The sequence below is a fragment of the Rhinatrema bivittatum genome, chromosome 15 (genome assembly GCF_901001135.1).
Source record: "Rhinatrema bivittatum chromosome 15, aRhiBiv1.1, whole genome shotgun sequence".
NCBI lineage: Eukaryota > Metazoa > Chordata > Amphibia > Gymnophiona > Rhinatrematidae > Rhinatrema > Rhinatrema bivittatum.
Window position 1 is genome coordinate 28879214 of NC_042629.1, and position 17965 is coordinate 28897178.

Sequence of the window (17965 nt, forward strand, 5' to 3'; positions counted from 1 at the left end):
GACCATATCATCGGTTAAGGGTAGTCATTGCGGCTCGATGCAAGTTACCCCATGCTTATCAGCTTTCCAGACCATAAAAGTCGGGGCCCTCGGTTGCTGTCTGAATCCAATTCCCCTTTCCTCCTGCCGTCAAAGCGGAGAGCAATGTTGCAGTTGCATCAAGCATCAGTGCTTGAAGGAAGTGGCATCACTCATTCAAGATGACCACTTAGTTGACTAACTCCTCAAGCCGATGCTTTTAAAAGAAAGTTTGCCTTTCACAGGAGTTGAATTTACTTTTTTATGTTTTAGCTCCAGGTAATAGAAGTGTCGGCCTTGAGAGATGTCAATCCTCCACAGTAAAGTGTGCAGTAGATTATAACAATTATGGAGCGGGGAGAAGGGAATTTTCTGTGAGGGGTAAGACAACACTGGGAAGGAGTAAACAATGTGTGGTTTTTGTGAGGGTTTTTGTTTTACCTTGTGCAAGGTTATTTTTCAGAGGTTGAGAATTGAACACTTTACAGCTATTTGCCTTTTTTTTTTTTTCTACATTCTAATGACATCTTGGGCCTTTATGTTTATTTTCTACATTATAGCTATTACAATAGTTTCAATACATTTTAAAGGTTTAAATTCTCCATCTGAAAGGAGCATGTTGTTCAAAGAAGCACTGATGTTAAGGGCAGACATTCTATTTATACAGGAAACACATTTACATATAAAGGATGAGCTGCTGATAAAATCTAAAGGATTCCCCATCCATGTATCTAGCGTCTAGTTCTAGGAAAAATAAATATGGTGGAGTGCGGGTTTTAATTTCTAAGAATGTTTGTGCTGATTTTTGGGAAATTTGCAAAGACAATGAGGGATGCTATATTATGCTTAAAACGGTGATAGCTGAAGAAATATGCACTCTGTTGAACATCTATGGTCCCACTTTGGACCAGGGATCATGTTATAAAATCGCATGTCCATGTGTGCACGCCTAAGTTTTGAAAATCTACCCCTTATTGTCCATCTCTAGAGGTAGTCATGAGAGATACTTTTTTGGTCACCTTACTGCTTTGAGATGTAATAACTTGTAGATATGTAATAAGAAATGGGAACTGCATATAAATTGGCTGAAAGTAAAACAACCCTGATTTTGAACACTATGATGTTATATATAATATATTCCTTTGTTTGACATTTGATGTGCAGTATTAACAGTGTTGCTGGGAGGATAGGGGGGTGGGGACGGAACAAACTAAAGGAAATTGTACCAAAGACTATAGTATTTGCTTATTTGCTGTTATCGCAAGGCTGTTCTTTGTTATTGTGGTCAATAGTCTTGAAATCAGAAAAAAATAAGCATCAAGGCTAATTGGTTAAGGATAGTAACCACAGCACAAACAAGTTACCCACATGCACTCTTTTCTTCTTTTCCTCTTTTCCATCCTCTAGCCTTTAGGGATCCACGGTGCTTATCCCATGCCCCTTTGAATTTTTTGACTATTTTTGTATTCACCACCTCCTCCAGAAGGGCATTTGAGGTATTCACCACGCTCTCCATGAAGAAATATTTCCTGACTTTGGTTCTGAGTCGTCCCCCCTGGAGTTTCATTTCATGACCCCTAGTTCTATTGATTTCTTTCCAATGGAAAAGGTTCATGCATCATTAAAACCTTTTAGGTGTCTGAAAGTCTGTATCATATCTCCCTGCACCTCCTCTCCTCCAGGGTGTACATATTCATATCCTTCAGCTTCTCCTCGTAAGTCTTCCGATGCTGACCCCACATCATTTTGGTCACCTTTCTCTGGACGCCTCCATCCTGTATCCTTTTTGAGATACGGTCTCCAGAACTGAACATAGTACTGTAGGTGAGGCCTCACCAAGGATCTGTACAAGGGCATTATCGCCTCCTTTTTTTTACTGGTTATTCCTCTCTCAATTCAGCCCAGCATTCTTCTGGTTTTAGCTATTGCCTTGTCACATTGTTTCACCACCTTCAGATTGCCAGACACTATTTCTGCCAGAATCCTTCTCTTAGTCCATGCACGTCAGTCTCTCTCCCCCCCCCTCCCCCCCAATCATATACATCTCTTTTGGATTACCACATCCCAGATGCAGGACTCTGCACTTCTGGGCACTGAATCCCAGCTGCCAAATCTTCAACCACTCTTCCAGCTTTCTTAAATCACTTTTCATTCTCTCGATTCCTTCAGGCGTGTCCACTCTATTGCAGATCTTAGTATCATCCACAAATAGACAAACCTTACCTTCTACCGTTCTGCAATGTCGGTCATGAAGTTATTGAACAGAATCTGTCCCAACACTGATCCCTGTGGCACGCCACTTAACATGGTTCTCTCTTCAGAGTAGGTTTCATTTACCATTACACTCTGTCTAAATAAGATAAATATTTTTTTTAAAAATGGAAGTAATGGCACTTCCATTTACATTGGTGTGGTTTACTTGCCACTCAGAGGAACTGGACAGAGATCTGGCCAAAAACATCCAAAAGGCAGGGCCGGTGCAAGGATGTTAGGCGCCCTAGGCAAGCCTTCTGCCTAGCACTCCCACCCCACCCCCACCCCCAGTCTCAGCCTCGGCTCTTACCTCATTCGCGCCCGCTGAGTGTCTGCTTCTTTGGGCCACGAACAGGATGGGCAGTGCTTGTAGCCCACTGAATCTCTACTCCTCTGCCGTGAGCGGGATAGGCTCCACTTGTGGCCCCACTTGGCTGCTCTTTGGTGCCCCCTAAGGGTCGATGCCCGAGCCAACCACCTAGCTTGCCTAATAGGATGTGTCGGCCCTGCCAAAAGGTGAGTCGGGAAGGTGAAGTGCAGCTCAATGGAGATTTTAATCTGACAGATGTGGATTGGAATAACCTTTCTGCAGAATCTGTAAGAAGTAGAAAGATTGTGGATGCCTTTCAAGGGACTCAAACAAGTGGTGATGAAAGCTACAGTGAGAAGGATCATGACAAGGCTAGTAGAGAGGCTTACTGAGGGTCTCTACTGGTGGGGAGGCATTAAGAAGGTAGGATAAGATTGTGAAACAGGAAAAATCATAACAGCTGGGAAGACTGGATGGACTTTCTGGTCTTTATCTGCCATTATTTACTATGGTCCCAATTTTTGAAGAGTTTAGGCTCCTAATCTTTGGAGTTAGGCTTCTAAATTGGCCTTTTTGAAAATTTACTAGGACTAAGTTTTAAATTTAGGAAACTAATTTCATTAGGATCCTAAAAAGTGGATGGCTACAGGGACAGAGTAAGGGTGGGGAAACAGGAGCTTAGCACTGATTTTCAGAACTAGGCACCTAATTTAGGCATCTAAATTTAGGTAAATGAATAGAAAGTTGCATCCTAACCCTGTCATGTGATGGGGCAAGGACCTGGAACAAAGCCAAATGGCCATGGCCCAGTCCCCAGACATGTGATAGGAGCAAGGTCATGTTGGCGCTAATTGGGGTTAGGGGACACCCCAGGCCCTGAACCTAACACCAATGCAGATTTTAAGGTACTGGGGTATCGGGAGAGTCTGGGGTGGGGGGGGACGGACGTGGGTCACTATTTGGGTTTGGAGGAATAAGGAGTTGGCTGAGATGGGGGCTCGTAGTCACACGCATTTATAAGAATTTATTTTATTGTTTTGGGGGGGCAGCCTCGATTGGTGCCCCAGGATGGGTCTAATAAGACCCCGATGACTTGATTTCTACTTCTAGTGGGGAGCCATGGCTGAAAAGTCTATATTGTTGATTATACCACCCTATATGGGGGGAGGGGGGGAGAGAAAGAAAGAAAGAGAGAGAGACTTTATAGGGACCAATATGTCACTCTAGTATTTATAAACCAACAAATAAATGGAGGATGGAACACACTCAAGAGTGAATCCACTAGGGAGGAGATGTGTGCAAACAGTTCAGAACCGTCTGCAGACAAGGGTTGTTTTGATGCTTTGCCGCCACTATGCGCGTCTGACTTTGGGAGCATATTGGAGCGGCATTATCTGAAACGGAGAAGGATTACTTTCAAAAAGTAATTTTTGTGAAGGTGTACTTTGAAGTAGGTTATGACATTTTGGACAATGTAAGTGGACAACGCTCTAGAGTTACATAGCTCTGATTACAATGAAATGTCTTTTATTGTAAATGCTGTTTTCATTTATCTGCACTTTTCTCCCCTATCCTTCCCAGCCTTGGCTGAAGTAAGTGCCCTGCATTCAGACCAGAGCACTGATGGATTTATTCTAGCCAACTGCACAGCTACAGGGAAGCCTACTCCAGAAATCAACTGGAAGCCTGAGACAGCCCTGATTGGTCCACCCCAGGAGTCGAGAACTCAGAATGCTGATGGAACAGTCACTGTGACGAGCACATGCAACTTCTCTGCAGAATCTCTGCAATCTCTGAGTTGTGTTATCATTCACCCAGTGCAGAGCAAGGAACTTCTAGTCTTCCAGTATCCGGAGGGTAGAGGTGAGTCCCTTCCAGTTTTTGAATGCAACCTTTCACCTCTGAGGAATAGCAGATTAGGCAAAGCGCTCCAACTGGGGGGAAGAGGAAATGGGCCATGAACCATTTAACTGCTGGCACCCAGTTTTTTGGCTGGGAATCCTTGATCATGGGGAGAGCAATTTTGAAAGGCATTTAGGCACTTAGGCAAGCTACTGTTTTTTTTGAAAATTGATTATGAGGCACAATGCTGAATGGTTTTCAATCACACAGGAAGTTCTGATGTGTCATTATTATGTAGATGGGGATGTGGCATGTTAGCAAAAACTGAATGCTCAGCATACTCTCAAAGATGGGAGCATGTGCTGAGCCAGCTGTTTTTGTTAGCTCAGTTTTGTAATTCATGAAGCACATAAATATTAATTTTTTACAGAAAATAGGTAAATCTGGGTAGAAGAAGCCCCCAGTAGAAGAAGCTTCCTTCCATTGTTTTCTGTTCTGGAGAGGAGAATCTGGGACATACGTCTCTATTCTCAGGAAGGGCGAAGCAGGGATCCCAGATGAGAGAGGCAGAGGAGAGCTGCACAAGGCAGAATAATTACACAGGATGTAGGTATGGGTGTTTGGCACATCATGGAGATGATGAGTCTACCACTCATGAGCAATGGCAACAGAATGCAGCTCGAGGAGTGACCCTTGCTGGCCCAGGAGCTGCCCTTAATGGGTCATCTCAGAGGAGGCCTTCCTCCATCAGGGAGAGGACCAGGGCAAAGGTGGAGGAGAACATGTGGTGTGGAGTGGGTTGTAAACCTGAAATTTAAATTCTACGTCTGGTTGGATTGTTTCATATTCTCTGTTGCTTTGTGTTTTCAGCCATTGATGGAGAAATAAGACATCATCATTGGGGAATAATCAGCATGCCTGTCCTGATAGTGTGCATCTTTGTGTGGATTTGGACAAGGAAACTTAGAAAGTGAGAGCCTTTTCATTTGTTGGGAAATATACATTTTACAAGGGCATCTCAGAAATTTCCATTATATATAACATAGTCTTCACTTTTAGAAAATCAGTCAAAATTCTTCCTAAAAAATATTAGGTTACTAGCTTTGCTCCTGGCATTATATATAGTTCTTTGTGTATGGGCAGAGTGCATCTTCCCTGTCCCATAGCCTTACCCCAAATACCCGAGAACTGTGCCCTTGCTCCTGTTGAGTCTCCATCCAGTTATAATGTCTGGAATGCTGGAGCTGAGAGTCAAGAATGGCTCAGAAACTTTTATAGTGTTATTTTCAAGAAAGCATCAAACAAGCACAGGGAATCTTTGAAGGAATGATAGGGCCGTATGTTTTGGGTTTTTTTGTCCACCATGCTTCTACATTTATCCACACTGTTTGGTTTAACTAATTTGCCTCAAATTTCTGATACAGCCATGTTTAGAAATTGTCAGCAATGACCTCATATGAAATGCAGTCTGATTGGTTCAGGCACAATGTTTGGTATGATGTCTATTTCAGGGGCTTCTCATGAACTGTAATAAAAAATAACAAGAACACCATTCTACCAAGGTCTATCCTTATTTCAAAATCATTTTTTGTTTACTAGAAACCACCAAGAACAGTGGATCAAACAAGTATAAATTTTATAAATAAATAAATAAATAACATGATGGACACATTCTCACAGCATTTAAGTGTATCCTAAATGCAACACTCCATTTTACATTACTCGAATGGGAAACCAGGGACCAATTCAATGGCTTGAAAATTCAATTCAAAGTCTTATGCTGTTGAAACAATTATATCATCACATTGGAAAATGATTAAAAGAAGTACTAGATGTAGTCTATACAGCAGCTTACTTTGCTGAGACAGTGAACTTTGCTGTTCTTTAACTAAAAATTCACCACTGAATTTGTATTATCTCCTTTTATAAGATATTTTGGTTGCTCAACCTAGTTGTGTTGGAAGAGATATTGAACAGTATGTGTTTTGACTTACAGGTCAGAGATTCCAAGTGTACCTAGCATTCCAGAGTTAAAAATACCGATCAAAACCCAACAAGGGGATGCCCCCAACATTTTGGTTGAAGATGGCCCCAGCAGACCAGATGAGAGAGAACTGCGGTACCAGACCCTGGGTGAAGCATCCCAGAAAACACCTTGCAAAACCAATCCCCAGACGGAGAAAACACATGTAAGAATCACAGTGGGCCTTATTAATGGGACTAAACAAACATTTTATTCTCCCAGTGTTGGGAATTTACACTGTATCACTAGCATGATTTTATCCATAGCCTACCGTACATGGAAAGAAAGCCAACAGATGCTAGCTGGCCAGGAAAATAACTCTTTCTTTTCATACTGTCAAGAAAAGCAAAAGACAATTATTTTAGTTATTTATTTCACTTTGCTTGGTAGCTTACATTTATGCTATCAGTTTCAAAGCAAGGAACAATAAAACTATTCAGAAACACACTGACAGGTCATATATAGCCACATTTACAGACAAATAATAGTCATAGATATCCTTCTTAAGCACTATGCCAAAACAACCATCCAAAAATATAATATCCCATCCACAACCCAAATTATTAAACCTAATAGCAACAGTAAATCCTTCTCCCCATCTTCTGTCTTGGGTTCATAATCTGTCAGGCAGTGCTGAGTGAAAAAATCTTTAATAACGAGTTTCTTATAGGTTACTTTCTCTCCCCAGGACCCAATGTCATATAAGTATAAAAATCTTTGCTCCTAAGAGATAATATATTAGTGAGAGGTAACAAAGGTAACAAAATAAACAAAATAAAATAAAAGGTAACAAAAATTTGAAATTGTTTTTAGAGGGGGGGGAGGAGGGGGGAAGGGAGGGTAGGAAAGTTCCTTCTCAGTCTGCTCCTAAATTGGAGCGGACTGGGAGGGAAATGGGGAAGGCCCCGCTGCGTTGCCATGCGAAAATCGCTAAAAATGCACCCCCTTGTGCGCGCCGCCCCCCGATTTTGTAACAGACTCAACATGTTATAAAAATCGCACATCATGTGCGCATCGGGGGATGCGCGATTTTATAACATGTGCGAGTCTGTTAGAAAATCGGGGGCGGCACGCACAAAGGGGTGCATTTTAGCGATTTTCGCATGCAAATGAGGGGGTTTTAGTGTGCCTTTGGGCCTCGGCCCGATCCCAGACGAATGCAGGACCGAACCGAGGGTTGGCGGTGTGTCCCAGCATGGGCGAAGACAAGGTCTGACCTGTATGCTTCCGGAGCCAACAATGTGATGTTCGTATATGAACAGTCCTCCGACCGTTCCCAGCCCTTTCGGACCTGCTGCTTGGTATCGGCATGAAGCAGCAGGCCGGACTGAGGATGAGGGCAGACGGAGGCCTGCTGTCACAGAAGACTCAGGATGTGAAGACACCGGAAGTGGATGAGGATCTTGGAAGACTGTCGACGAGACGAGGAACTTGGAAGACTCTAGACGAGACGAGAAGTTGGGAAGGTAGTCATTGGCACTGTCTCTCAGGACACCCTACACAGTCCACCCGCGGGACTGGTCATGGACCACCCTGTTCTTCTGCGCGCCCTACACAACCTGAAGAGGCTGGTCACGGACCACGCGGAGAGCGGGACAAGCGCAGGAAGGAAACCAGCCAAGGCGAGACTCCAATGACAAAGCCGGTGTCTTCCGGAGAACCACAGGAACTGGCAGGTCAGGAGGACTCGAGAACACAGGAAATGGATCCAGCTGCGAGGAGACTCTGATGACGGAGTGAGTGTCATCCGGAGAACCATAGGAGCTGGCAGGTGAGGAGAACTCGGAAACACAGGAAATGGATCCAGCTGTGAGGAGACTCCAATGACGGAGCGAGTGTCATCCAGAGAACCATAGGAGCTGGTAGGTCAGGAGAACTTTAAGGCACAGGAGAAGAACATCAGGAATCCTGGAACATTAGGAAGCGAGACATCGGGAAGTGAAACATCAGGAAGCCTGGGCAAGGGACCTCAGGAAATGAAGACATGGAACACAGGAAGCAGACGAGACATGGAGCTCCAATGATGCACAGAGGCCTGACGGAGGGCTGGAAGACCGGAACTTCCAGGGACGAAGTAAATTCCGATACAAGGCATGAGTGCTGGAGAAGAGCTTTTATACAGGCAACTCCCTGGGAGGAGTCAGATGGGGCCGCCCCTCGCTGGGTCTATAAGAGTGGAGAGGAGCCGCGGGGTTGCCCCTAGGGAGAAGGGCATGGCCCAAACCAGAACGTCCAGGTGCAGTAGAGCAGGCCTCGAGTAGGCCCCGAACAACGCCGAAGGCCTCTCAGGCCGTGGAGCAGGATCCGGACAATTGCTCAAGCGAGGCCCTGGCTTCGGAGCGGCCTCCAGAAAAAGGTGAGAGGCCTCCTGTGGCACAGCTACAGGAGAAATCGTAACAAAAGATAAATCATAAGGCTTAATGGTTAAGGGTAGTAATCGCCGCATCAAGCAAGTTACCCCGATGCTTGTTTACCTAGACTGCACAGATCAATGCCTTGTTGGATATTGTCTGAATGTACATCCTCTTTTCCACATTTCTCCCTGCCATTGAAACAGAGAGCAATGCTGTATATGCATTCAAAGTGATGTATCAGGCTTAATTGATTTAGGGTAGTAACCGCCGTGATAAGCAAGCTACCCCCACGCTTATTTGTTTATCCAAACTGTGTAGTTCAGGCCTTGTTGGTTGTTGTCTGAATCAACAATTACATTGTTTGTAATCCTCCCCTGAGTCTAAAAACAAATGGCAAAAAACAGCTCCTGATTGAATATTTCATTCAGCTCTTGTTAATGTATTCTGCATTCAGTCCTTCCACTTTCCTGCTGATGGTTCTGCTGGTGTTCCATTTCAGGCCTTCCTGTGACGAAGCAACCCCTTGTGAAACGAGATTTCCTTGTATGTGGGCATGCATTCTCCCGTCTTGTTCTCGCTGCGGCAGGCCAGTCGAACTGGGCAAATGCTCTCTCACTATATCTCTCTCTGCTCAACTTTATTATTTATTTATTTATTTATTTATTTAATGCTCCAAGGCACACACAGGGTGCCTGCTCCATGGAGTTCACAATCTAGCCAAGACACACTAGACCAAACAAATAAAGAGGCTCTGGGAACTTTGCATGAGGTTCAGGTAATTGATTATTGTAGAAACTTGGTTAAAAACAAAGTCATGCTCAGGAAGAATCACATCTACGATTTAAGAAGCTGCCTCAAAAGGTGGGTTTTTAGCAGGTTTTGAGTGAGCAAAAGATCTCTGCCTTCTAAGAGGGTATATAAAAAGTCAGGCAGTGGGACTAAAGCAGGAAAAATCAGTATTCTGAAGACTGCTTAATCTCCAGAAACCTTCTCTTCCAGTACCTGCATTGATCTGTTTGATGTTTTACATTTACAGGTGGGAACCCCAGGAACCAAGGTGAAGCAGAGGAAAATAGACCAGAAACCAGAGGATGGCAAAAAGAAGGTGTCTAGGTGCATTTTGAAAATGAGGACATGCATGAGACTGAAAAAATCACTTCAGGATGATTTTAACAAGATTTAGCAGGAAGAAGGAGAAATGCAGAACGTGCAGGGTACCTAGAGAAGTCGAAACTTCAGAAGAATGAATTGGAAAAAACAGGCATATAGAATATAAGATTATTACTTGAAACAACAAAAAAGATGAGAAGAGGGAAGGAAATTTATAGTGGATGGAATATGATAAGTTTAAATGCAGGGAACAATTCGATGTTTGCAAAATTATTGAAGAGAAACTTTTTAAAGGTGAATTTTCCAAACATTACGCAATTAAAAATGAGCATATATTGTTCTGACTTGGGAGGTGGACCCTTGGTCCTCTCGTCGGTAGGCGAGGCCAATCACGAAGATCACTGGAGGTAATTGAAGAAGATCTGGATGCAGGCGCCTCCTGCAGGTCGTTTAGTCCAGATAGCTGGCGCCTCCAGCAGGGTCGAGAGAACAGGGTAGGCACCTCCAGCGGGTCGTGGAAACAGAAGCTGGCGCCTCCAGCAGGTCAAGAAACCTGAAGAGGTAACAGAAGTCAGTCCAGAGATCAAGAGCCAGCACACTCCGCAGCCAGTCCAAGGATCAAGATCCAGAATACCCCGCAGCCAGTCCAGGGGTCGAGCGCCAGAAGAGTCCGCAGCCAGTCCAGGGGTCGAGAGCCAGAAGAATCCGCAGCCAGTCCAGGGGTCGAGAGCCAGAAGAATCTGCAGCCAGTCCAGGGGTCGAGAATCAGAGGAATCCGCAGCCAGTCCAGGGGTCGAGAGCCAGAGGAATCCGCAGCCAGTCCAGGGGTCGAGAGCCAGAGAGTTCAGCAGCCAGTCCAGGGATCAAACACAGAGGAAGCAACCAGGAACCAAGATCAGGAACTAACACTGGAGCCAAGAAGCCAAGGCAAGGTCTGAGGGCTCAGACCTTGCCTTAAATAGTCCCCTGAAGGTTGGAGGTAGCAGGAAGGAACCACCTACTTCCTGTAGGTGTTCCTTTAAACCGAGGCCATAGCCGCCCGTGCGGCCCTAGAGGACCTCAGGGAGCGGAGCATAGCCGCGCGGGGAAGGACGCCGCGGCCATCTTGAAGCAGTAGCAGCTGCTGCTGCTGAAGGAACCACCGACGCCGGCCTCAGCATCGGCGGTCAGTCCGGTTTCTGGGGTAAGTGACCGGCCCTGGTCGCGGCTTGCCGTGGCCAATAGTCATAACAGTACCCCCTCCTTTAGGCCTCCCCCTAGAAGTCTTGGGCTTCCCAGGATGATTGATGTGAAAAATTTTTTAGGAGATCCTTGTCCAAGATGTTCGTAGCAGGCTCCCATGAATTCTCTTCTAGACCAAATCCCTCCAGGCCAGAAGATACTCCCACTTACGACCACGCTTGCGAATATCAAGAACCTCCCGAACTTGATAAGTGTCGTCTTCCGCCCTTACTGAAGAAGAAACAGGAACCTTCCGAGAGGACCAGTTGAGGATCAATGGCTTCAAAAGAGAAACATGAAATGAGTTGTGAATGCGTAGAGTAGCCAGAAGGCGTAATCGATAAGTCACGGGCCCCAATTGCTTGATTACCGGGAAGGGACCAATGTACCGGGGAGCTAGACGCATCGAGGGAACCCGTAGACGAATATATCTGGTACTGAGCCAGACCTTATCTTCAGGGTGAAAACATGGTGTGGGTCTCCGATGTCGGTCAGCAAATTTCTTAGCGGTCCGAGCCGCTTTCAGTAACATTGTTGCGTACGTGTCCAAAGTTTTGGAAGTGGATGGCGGTGAGCTGGGCTGCCGGAGAGGAGACAGGCAGAGGTAGCGGTACTGGTGGGGCCGGTTGATGACCGAAGACAATTTGAAATGGAGAGGATCCAGTGGAAGTACAGGAATGGAAATTGTGGGAAAATTCTGCCCAAGGCAGCAAAACCGCCCAGTCGTCCTGTCGGGAGTTGACGTAAGAGCGCAGAATTGTTTCAGAGCTTGATTCGTTCTCTCTGCCTGCCCATTGGCCTGGGGATGGAAAGCCGTGGTGAAGTCCAGTGCAATCTGAAACTTGGTACAGAGACCTCGCCAATATCGAGCCATAAATTGAGACCCACAGTCGGACGTGATGTGCTGGGGTATTCCGTGGAGACGAAAAATATGTGCCATGAAGAGCTGTGCCAATTGTGGAGCGGAGGGAAGGGCGGGCAATGGGTGTAAAGTGAGCCATTTTAGAAAATCTATCAACTACCACCCATATTACTGTATGTCATGCAGAAACTGGGAGGTCTACAATAAAATCAGTGGAGATGTGTGTCCATGGTCTTGTGGGTGTAGGAAGTGGTTGCAACTGCTCCCAAGGTTTCCCAGGAGGATTATTGTGCTGCGCACAAACAGGGCAGGAGTCAGCATACGCTTGAATGTCTTTACGCATCCCTGGCCACCAATAGTGTTGTTGAAGCAGATCCTGAGTACGTCTGCGTCCCGGATGCCCTGCCAACTGAGAGTCATGTCCCCACTTTAGAACTTTATTATGGAGCCTCTTGGGTACCACGGTCTTACCAACGGGAACCATGAAAGTTGCTGAAAGAATGACACGGGCAGGGTCAATGATGTACTGTAAGGGTTCTTCTATGTCTTCGGAGATAAATGATCGTGACAATGCGTCGGCCTTAATATTCTTACTGGCTGGTCGATATTTTAATTCAAAGTCAAAATGTGTAAAAAATAACGCCCAGCTTGTCGCGGATTCAGGCGGTGGGCTTGTTGTAAATATGTCAGATTTTTATGGTCCGTAAAGACTGTTATCCGATGTTGAGCTCCCTCTAGCCACTGCCGCCATTCTTCAAATGCAAGTTTGACGGCTAACAGTTCTTTATCGCCGATGGAATAATTGCGTTCCACAGGTGAAAATTTCTTTGAAAAATAGGAACAGGGATGGAATTTCCCACCAGCATCATTCTGACTCAAAACTGCTCCAACCCCCTCCGTAGAAGCGTCTACCTCCACCGTGAATGGACATCTTGGATCTGGATGACGAGACAGGGTTGCCGCAGAAAAGCGTCCTTGAGAGTTTGGAATGCTTCCATCGCTGCTACCCGACCAGGTTTTGATGTTGGCCCCCTTACGTGTAAGTGCAGTTAACAGTGCAGTCAGTTTAGAAAAATTCTTGATGAATTGACGATAATAATTAGCGAAACCCAAAAAACGTTGGAGAGCTCGTAGCCCATTGGGTCGGGGCCATTCTTTTATACACTTCACTTTAGTCTGATCCATTCGAACCCTTGATTTGAAATAATATATCCTAGAAAGGGTAAGGATTCTGCTTCAAAGATGCATTTCTCCAGTTTGGCATATAAGTGATGTTCCCTTAGACGTTGTAGAACTTGCGTCACATGTTGGTGGTGCGACTGTTGGTCCCTGGAGAAAATCAAAATATCGTCGAGATAAACAATCACACAAATATATAATAAGTCTCAAAAAATCTCATTAATGAAATGTTGAAAACAGCAGGGGCATTAGTTAAACCAAAAGGCATGACTAGATATTCATAGTGTCCATCTCTGGTGTTGAATGCTGTTTTCCACTCGTCTCCCTCCCGGATCCGAACTAGATTGTACACCCTCTGCAGGTCCAATTTGGAGAATATTTGAGCTCCTTGCAGACGATCGAACAGTTCAGCAATAAGAGGCAGGGGATAACAATCCTTGATGTGATAGCGTTAAGACCATGAAAGTCAATACAAGGACGTAAAGTCCCATCTTTCTTTTCAACAAAAGAGAAACCAGCCCCTGCAGGAGAGTTGGATTGACAGATAAACCCCTTCTGTAGGTTGTCCTGGATGTATTCAGTCATCGCCCATATCTCCATGGCAGATAAAGGATAAACTCTACCCCGCGGAGGAGTGGATCCTGGAACCAATCGAATAGCGCAGTCGAATTCTCGATGCGGGGGTAAAATATCCGCGGCCTCTTTGGAAAAAAGTCTGCGAATTGTGCATATTGTGGGGGGTAGTTTCTGTAGTACCGAAGTGCAGATGAGGCTAGAATCAGAAGTAGATCTCCGTAAGCAAGTCCCATGGCATCTGGTTTCCCATTGAATAAGTTTCAAAGACGTCCAGTCGAATTGTGGATTGTGGCGTTGAAGCCAGGGAATCCCGAGCACAACGGGGTGGATGGCTTTGCTGAGGATGTAGAAGGTGATTTGTTCGGTATGGTCGGGTGCAATGTGGCAGTTTATAGGTACTGTGTGATGTGTGATTTTCCCAGGTAATGGTTCCCCATGGATAGAAGAGATGATCAACAGTGTGGAGCAGAGTTGAGTGGGGATGCGGAGTTGATCCACTACTTCCTGCAAAATGAATTCTCCCCCCGCGCCAGAGTCTATTAAAGCCAAAGTGTTAAATACATGTCCACTGATGTCCAGAGTGACTTGTAAAGTGAGTGGGGGAGATGGGGAGGCGAGACCTAGAGTGACTCCCCCTGAGCACCCTAGGCTTTGGAGTTTCCCGGCCGAATAGGGCATGTGGCAATACGATGGCCAGCTCCCCCACAGTAAAGACAAAGGCCCGCCTTGCGACGTCTCAGATGTTCTTCAGGTGTTAGAGGTCCGCGGCCCAATTGCATGGGTTCGGCCACCGGTCCCTCGGGAACTGAGGATTCTCTCGATGTAGTAGAGGTGAAAGGCAGAATGTAAGGGGTAGCCGGGCGCCTCCGTGATCCTAGTGTTTCCCGGGCCTTTTCTTGTAGCCATCGGTCGATCCTGGTAGCCATTTCAATTACTGCATTTAAGGAGGAAGGAAGTTCAAGAGCGGCTAGCTCGTCCTTGATTCTGGCAGATAGACCTTCTAGATAAATAAATCGTAGAACAGATTCCTCCCAATGAAGTTCCATCGCCAGTGTCCGAAATTCGATGTTGTAATCTGAAATAGATTGTCTTCCTTGTCGAAGATGCAGCAGATCCGTACTGGCAGCAGCTTGCTTCCCTGGTTCTTCAAACGCAATTCGGAACAGTTCAAGAAATCATGGTAGATCCTGTAATACTGGATCCGAGTGCTGCCAGAGCGGAGAGGCCCAGGTCAGAGCCTTACCCTCAAGTATGAGAGAATATAGGTGGTTTTCGTTATATCATCTGGAAACAGAGTTCGTTGAAGGCGAAAATGCATGCTGCACTGATCCAGGAATCCCAAGCATAGACGAGAATCCCTGCCATATCGGGGTGGCATGGGTAGAGGAAGAACAGGTGGATGGTAACTTTGAGTAACAGGCGGAGTGGGTACTAGCGGAGGAATAGGAGCCGGAGGACTAGAATATGTTGCGACTACAGCGTCAAGCCGAGCGTTGAGTCGTTCTATTGAGGCAGCCATGGATTCTAACATACTCTGTTGCTCCATGATCCTCTGAGCCAAACCAGGAACTGCTCTTAGGGCGGAGGCCTCGGCCGGGTCCATGGCCTTGGCTTACTGTTCTGACTTTGGAGGTGGACCCTTGGTCCGGCGAGGGATGAAGTCCTCTCGTCGGTAGGCAAGGCCAATCACGAAGGTCGCTGGAGGTAATTGAAGAAGATCTGGATGCAGGCGCCTCCTGCAGGTCATTTAGTCCAGATAGCTGGCGCCTCCAGCAGGTCGAGAGAACAGGGGTAGGCACCTCCAGCGGGTCGTGGAAACAGAAGCTGGCACCTCCAGCAGGTCGAGAAACAGAAGTTGGCGCCTCCAGCAGGTCGTGGAAACTGAAGAGGTAACAGAAGTCAGTCCAGAGATCAAGAGCCAGCACACTCCGCAGCCAGTCCAAGGATCAAGAGCCAGAAGAGTCCGCAGCCAGTCCAGGGGTCGAGAGCCAGAAGAATCCGCAGCCAGTCCAGGGGTCGAGAATCCGAGGAATCCGCAGCCAGTCCAGGGGTCGAGAGCCAGAGAGTTCAGTAGCCAGTCTAGGGATCAAACACAGAGGAAGCAACCAGGAACCAAGATCAGGAACTAACACTGGAGCCAAGAAGCCAAGGCAAGGTCTGAGGGCTCAGACCTTGCCTTAAATAAATAGTCCCCCTGAAGGTTGGAGGTAGCAGGAAGGAACCAACCTACTTCCTGTAGGTGTTCCTTCAAACCGAGGCCATAGCCGCCCGTGCGGCCCTAGAGACCTCAGGGGGCAGAGCTTAGCCGTGCGGGGAAGGACGCCGCAGCCATCTTGAAGCAGTAGCGGCTGCTGCTGCTGAAGGAACCACCGACGCCAGCCTCAGCGTCGGCGGTCAGTCCGGTTGCTGGGGTAAGTGACTGGCCCCGGTCGCTGCTTGCCGCGGCCGATAGTCATAACATATATGCACATAAATAGCCTCTACTCACATACTCAGTATTTATAAAAGTCCAAAATACACATGTATTTTCACTTTTGTGCACTTAAAACAGGGACAGTCTAAGGGCGTTCCTGGGCGGGGCCTACAGTTAAGCGCATAAGCTTCTATTTTAAAAGACAAGCGCTTACATTTTCCAATTTACTCGCGTATTTGTACACCAGTCTCAAAAGTTCTCAATTAAAACTCTCAGGGGTGCCCACACTGACAAGGGAGTACCTGGCAGGGAATTCCCTTAACAAAAGCACACCCAATGAGGGGTAAAGGCCTCACTTAGGCAGAAACTAAATAGAGCTCCTTCTTCTTCAAGAGCCAAACCAAAAACACACCTACTATCCTCTCAACCCTTAGTTGAGGCTGCCAAGAGGAGGAGCTGAAAAGTGGTGTTCCTTGTACATGATTCATGAGCTACTTAGAAAAATCTTGTGGCCAACCTTTAGGGGTGCCACACACTCTTCCTTCCTTTTTGTTTGACTATTGAAGACTGAATTTTTATTTTTTGTCTGGTTAACTGGGTTCCCCATAGCAAATGGTGTTTAGTTGCCATCACTGGGGGAGGAATTTTCAGAGGAATCTTTCACCCGGCGAGATCAAATGACCCTTCAGAAGTCGTTGTTCAAATGGATTCTCATTCATTCCTGGGAGGAGAAGAGAACAGGAAGAAAGAATAGTTGCCACAATTTTCCAGTTCTAACAACTACCTATCATCAAGAGATTCTGTAAAGAGGTTGGATAAGAAGTTTGAAGCCTATTCATGACAAATGAATCAAGGTATGAGAAATGGGACTTTGAATTATGTCATTCAGACAAATTTAAGCATCCTGTCCACCATCTTGGGAGGAAGTTCCAAAACTGCTCCTGACATTGGGATGGGCCAGGGCCAGAGTCACAGATTTATTGGAAAATGGGAATGTAATGGACTGCATTGAACAAGGACTTGTAAATTGCTATTCATTTCACCTTACAATCAATTATCAGTAATGTTATGTTGAAACCACATTCATTGTCCAGCGAGATTATTACTGTATATCTTAAAAAACTGTTAAAACAATGCTCAAGGAGATTATTCTCCCCCCTGACAAGAAATCCTGGAACATAGTGGGCTTATGGAAGGCATTGATACCTTAAGCCCTACAATTGGAGGTGTGCCCCTGGACTGCTAGTTGAGAACCCCAATTGATAGGTTACATTGATGTAATTGAAAGGGGAAATAGAGTAATATTTGGTTTTAAAAATTTCAAGCAGTAGAATGGAAGTAGAAAGTACATTGCATATGCTAACTTTACATTAAAAAGGTCAATGTCATGTTTGGCCCCTAGAGTTTGGGATCATAACATTTGGGGATCATAATATGAAAGGACAATAATCACAGTTGCTACTGATGAGATCACCTTTCCATTACTCTATTACTGCATCTTGGAGAAAGGTAGGCCTAGTTTAATAACCTGGGTTCAAATCATGCCTTTCCCACTGACCTTGGGCAAGCCATTTTATCTCCCATTACCTCAATACCCAATGGGAGGTAGAATTTAAAAGCGTTGCTCGCGCAAAAATGGCCACATACATGCGTATGTGGACCGTGCGCGAGTGACGTGAATTTTAAGAAGCTGGAAAGGACACGCATACAGGCATGTATGTACGTCCAGAATAAGGAGGCAGAAAAGGGCTATTCAGGGGGCAGGACCAAGACTGATGCGCATAACCATGAATTTTGCAAAGGC

At 45.9% G+C, this 17965-nt stretch overlaps 1 protein-coding gene across 1 annotated transcript in view; it reads left to right on the plus strand.

Annotated features, from left to right (window-relative positions):
• Positions 1 to 9983, plus strand: part of LOC115077055 (OX-2 membrane glycoprotein-like) — a 32275-nt gene extending 22292 nt beyond the window's left edge. Inside the window, exons 4-7 of the mRNA XM_029579208.1 lie at positions 4163 to 4444; positions 5294 to 5393; positions 6420 to 6612; positions 9837 to 9983. Coding sequence (XP_029435068.1) covers positions 4163 to 4444; positions 5294 to 5393; positions 6420 to 6612; positions 9837 to 9983 — 722 coding nt within the window. The remainder of the gene's footprint in view (positions 1 to 4162; positions 4445 to 5293; positions 5394 to 6419; positions 6613 to 9836) is intronic.
• The last annotated feature ends 7982 nt before the right edge of the window (positions 9984 to 17965 follow it).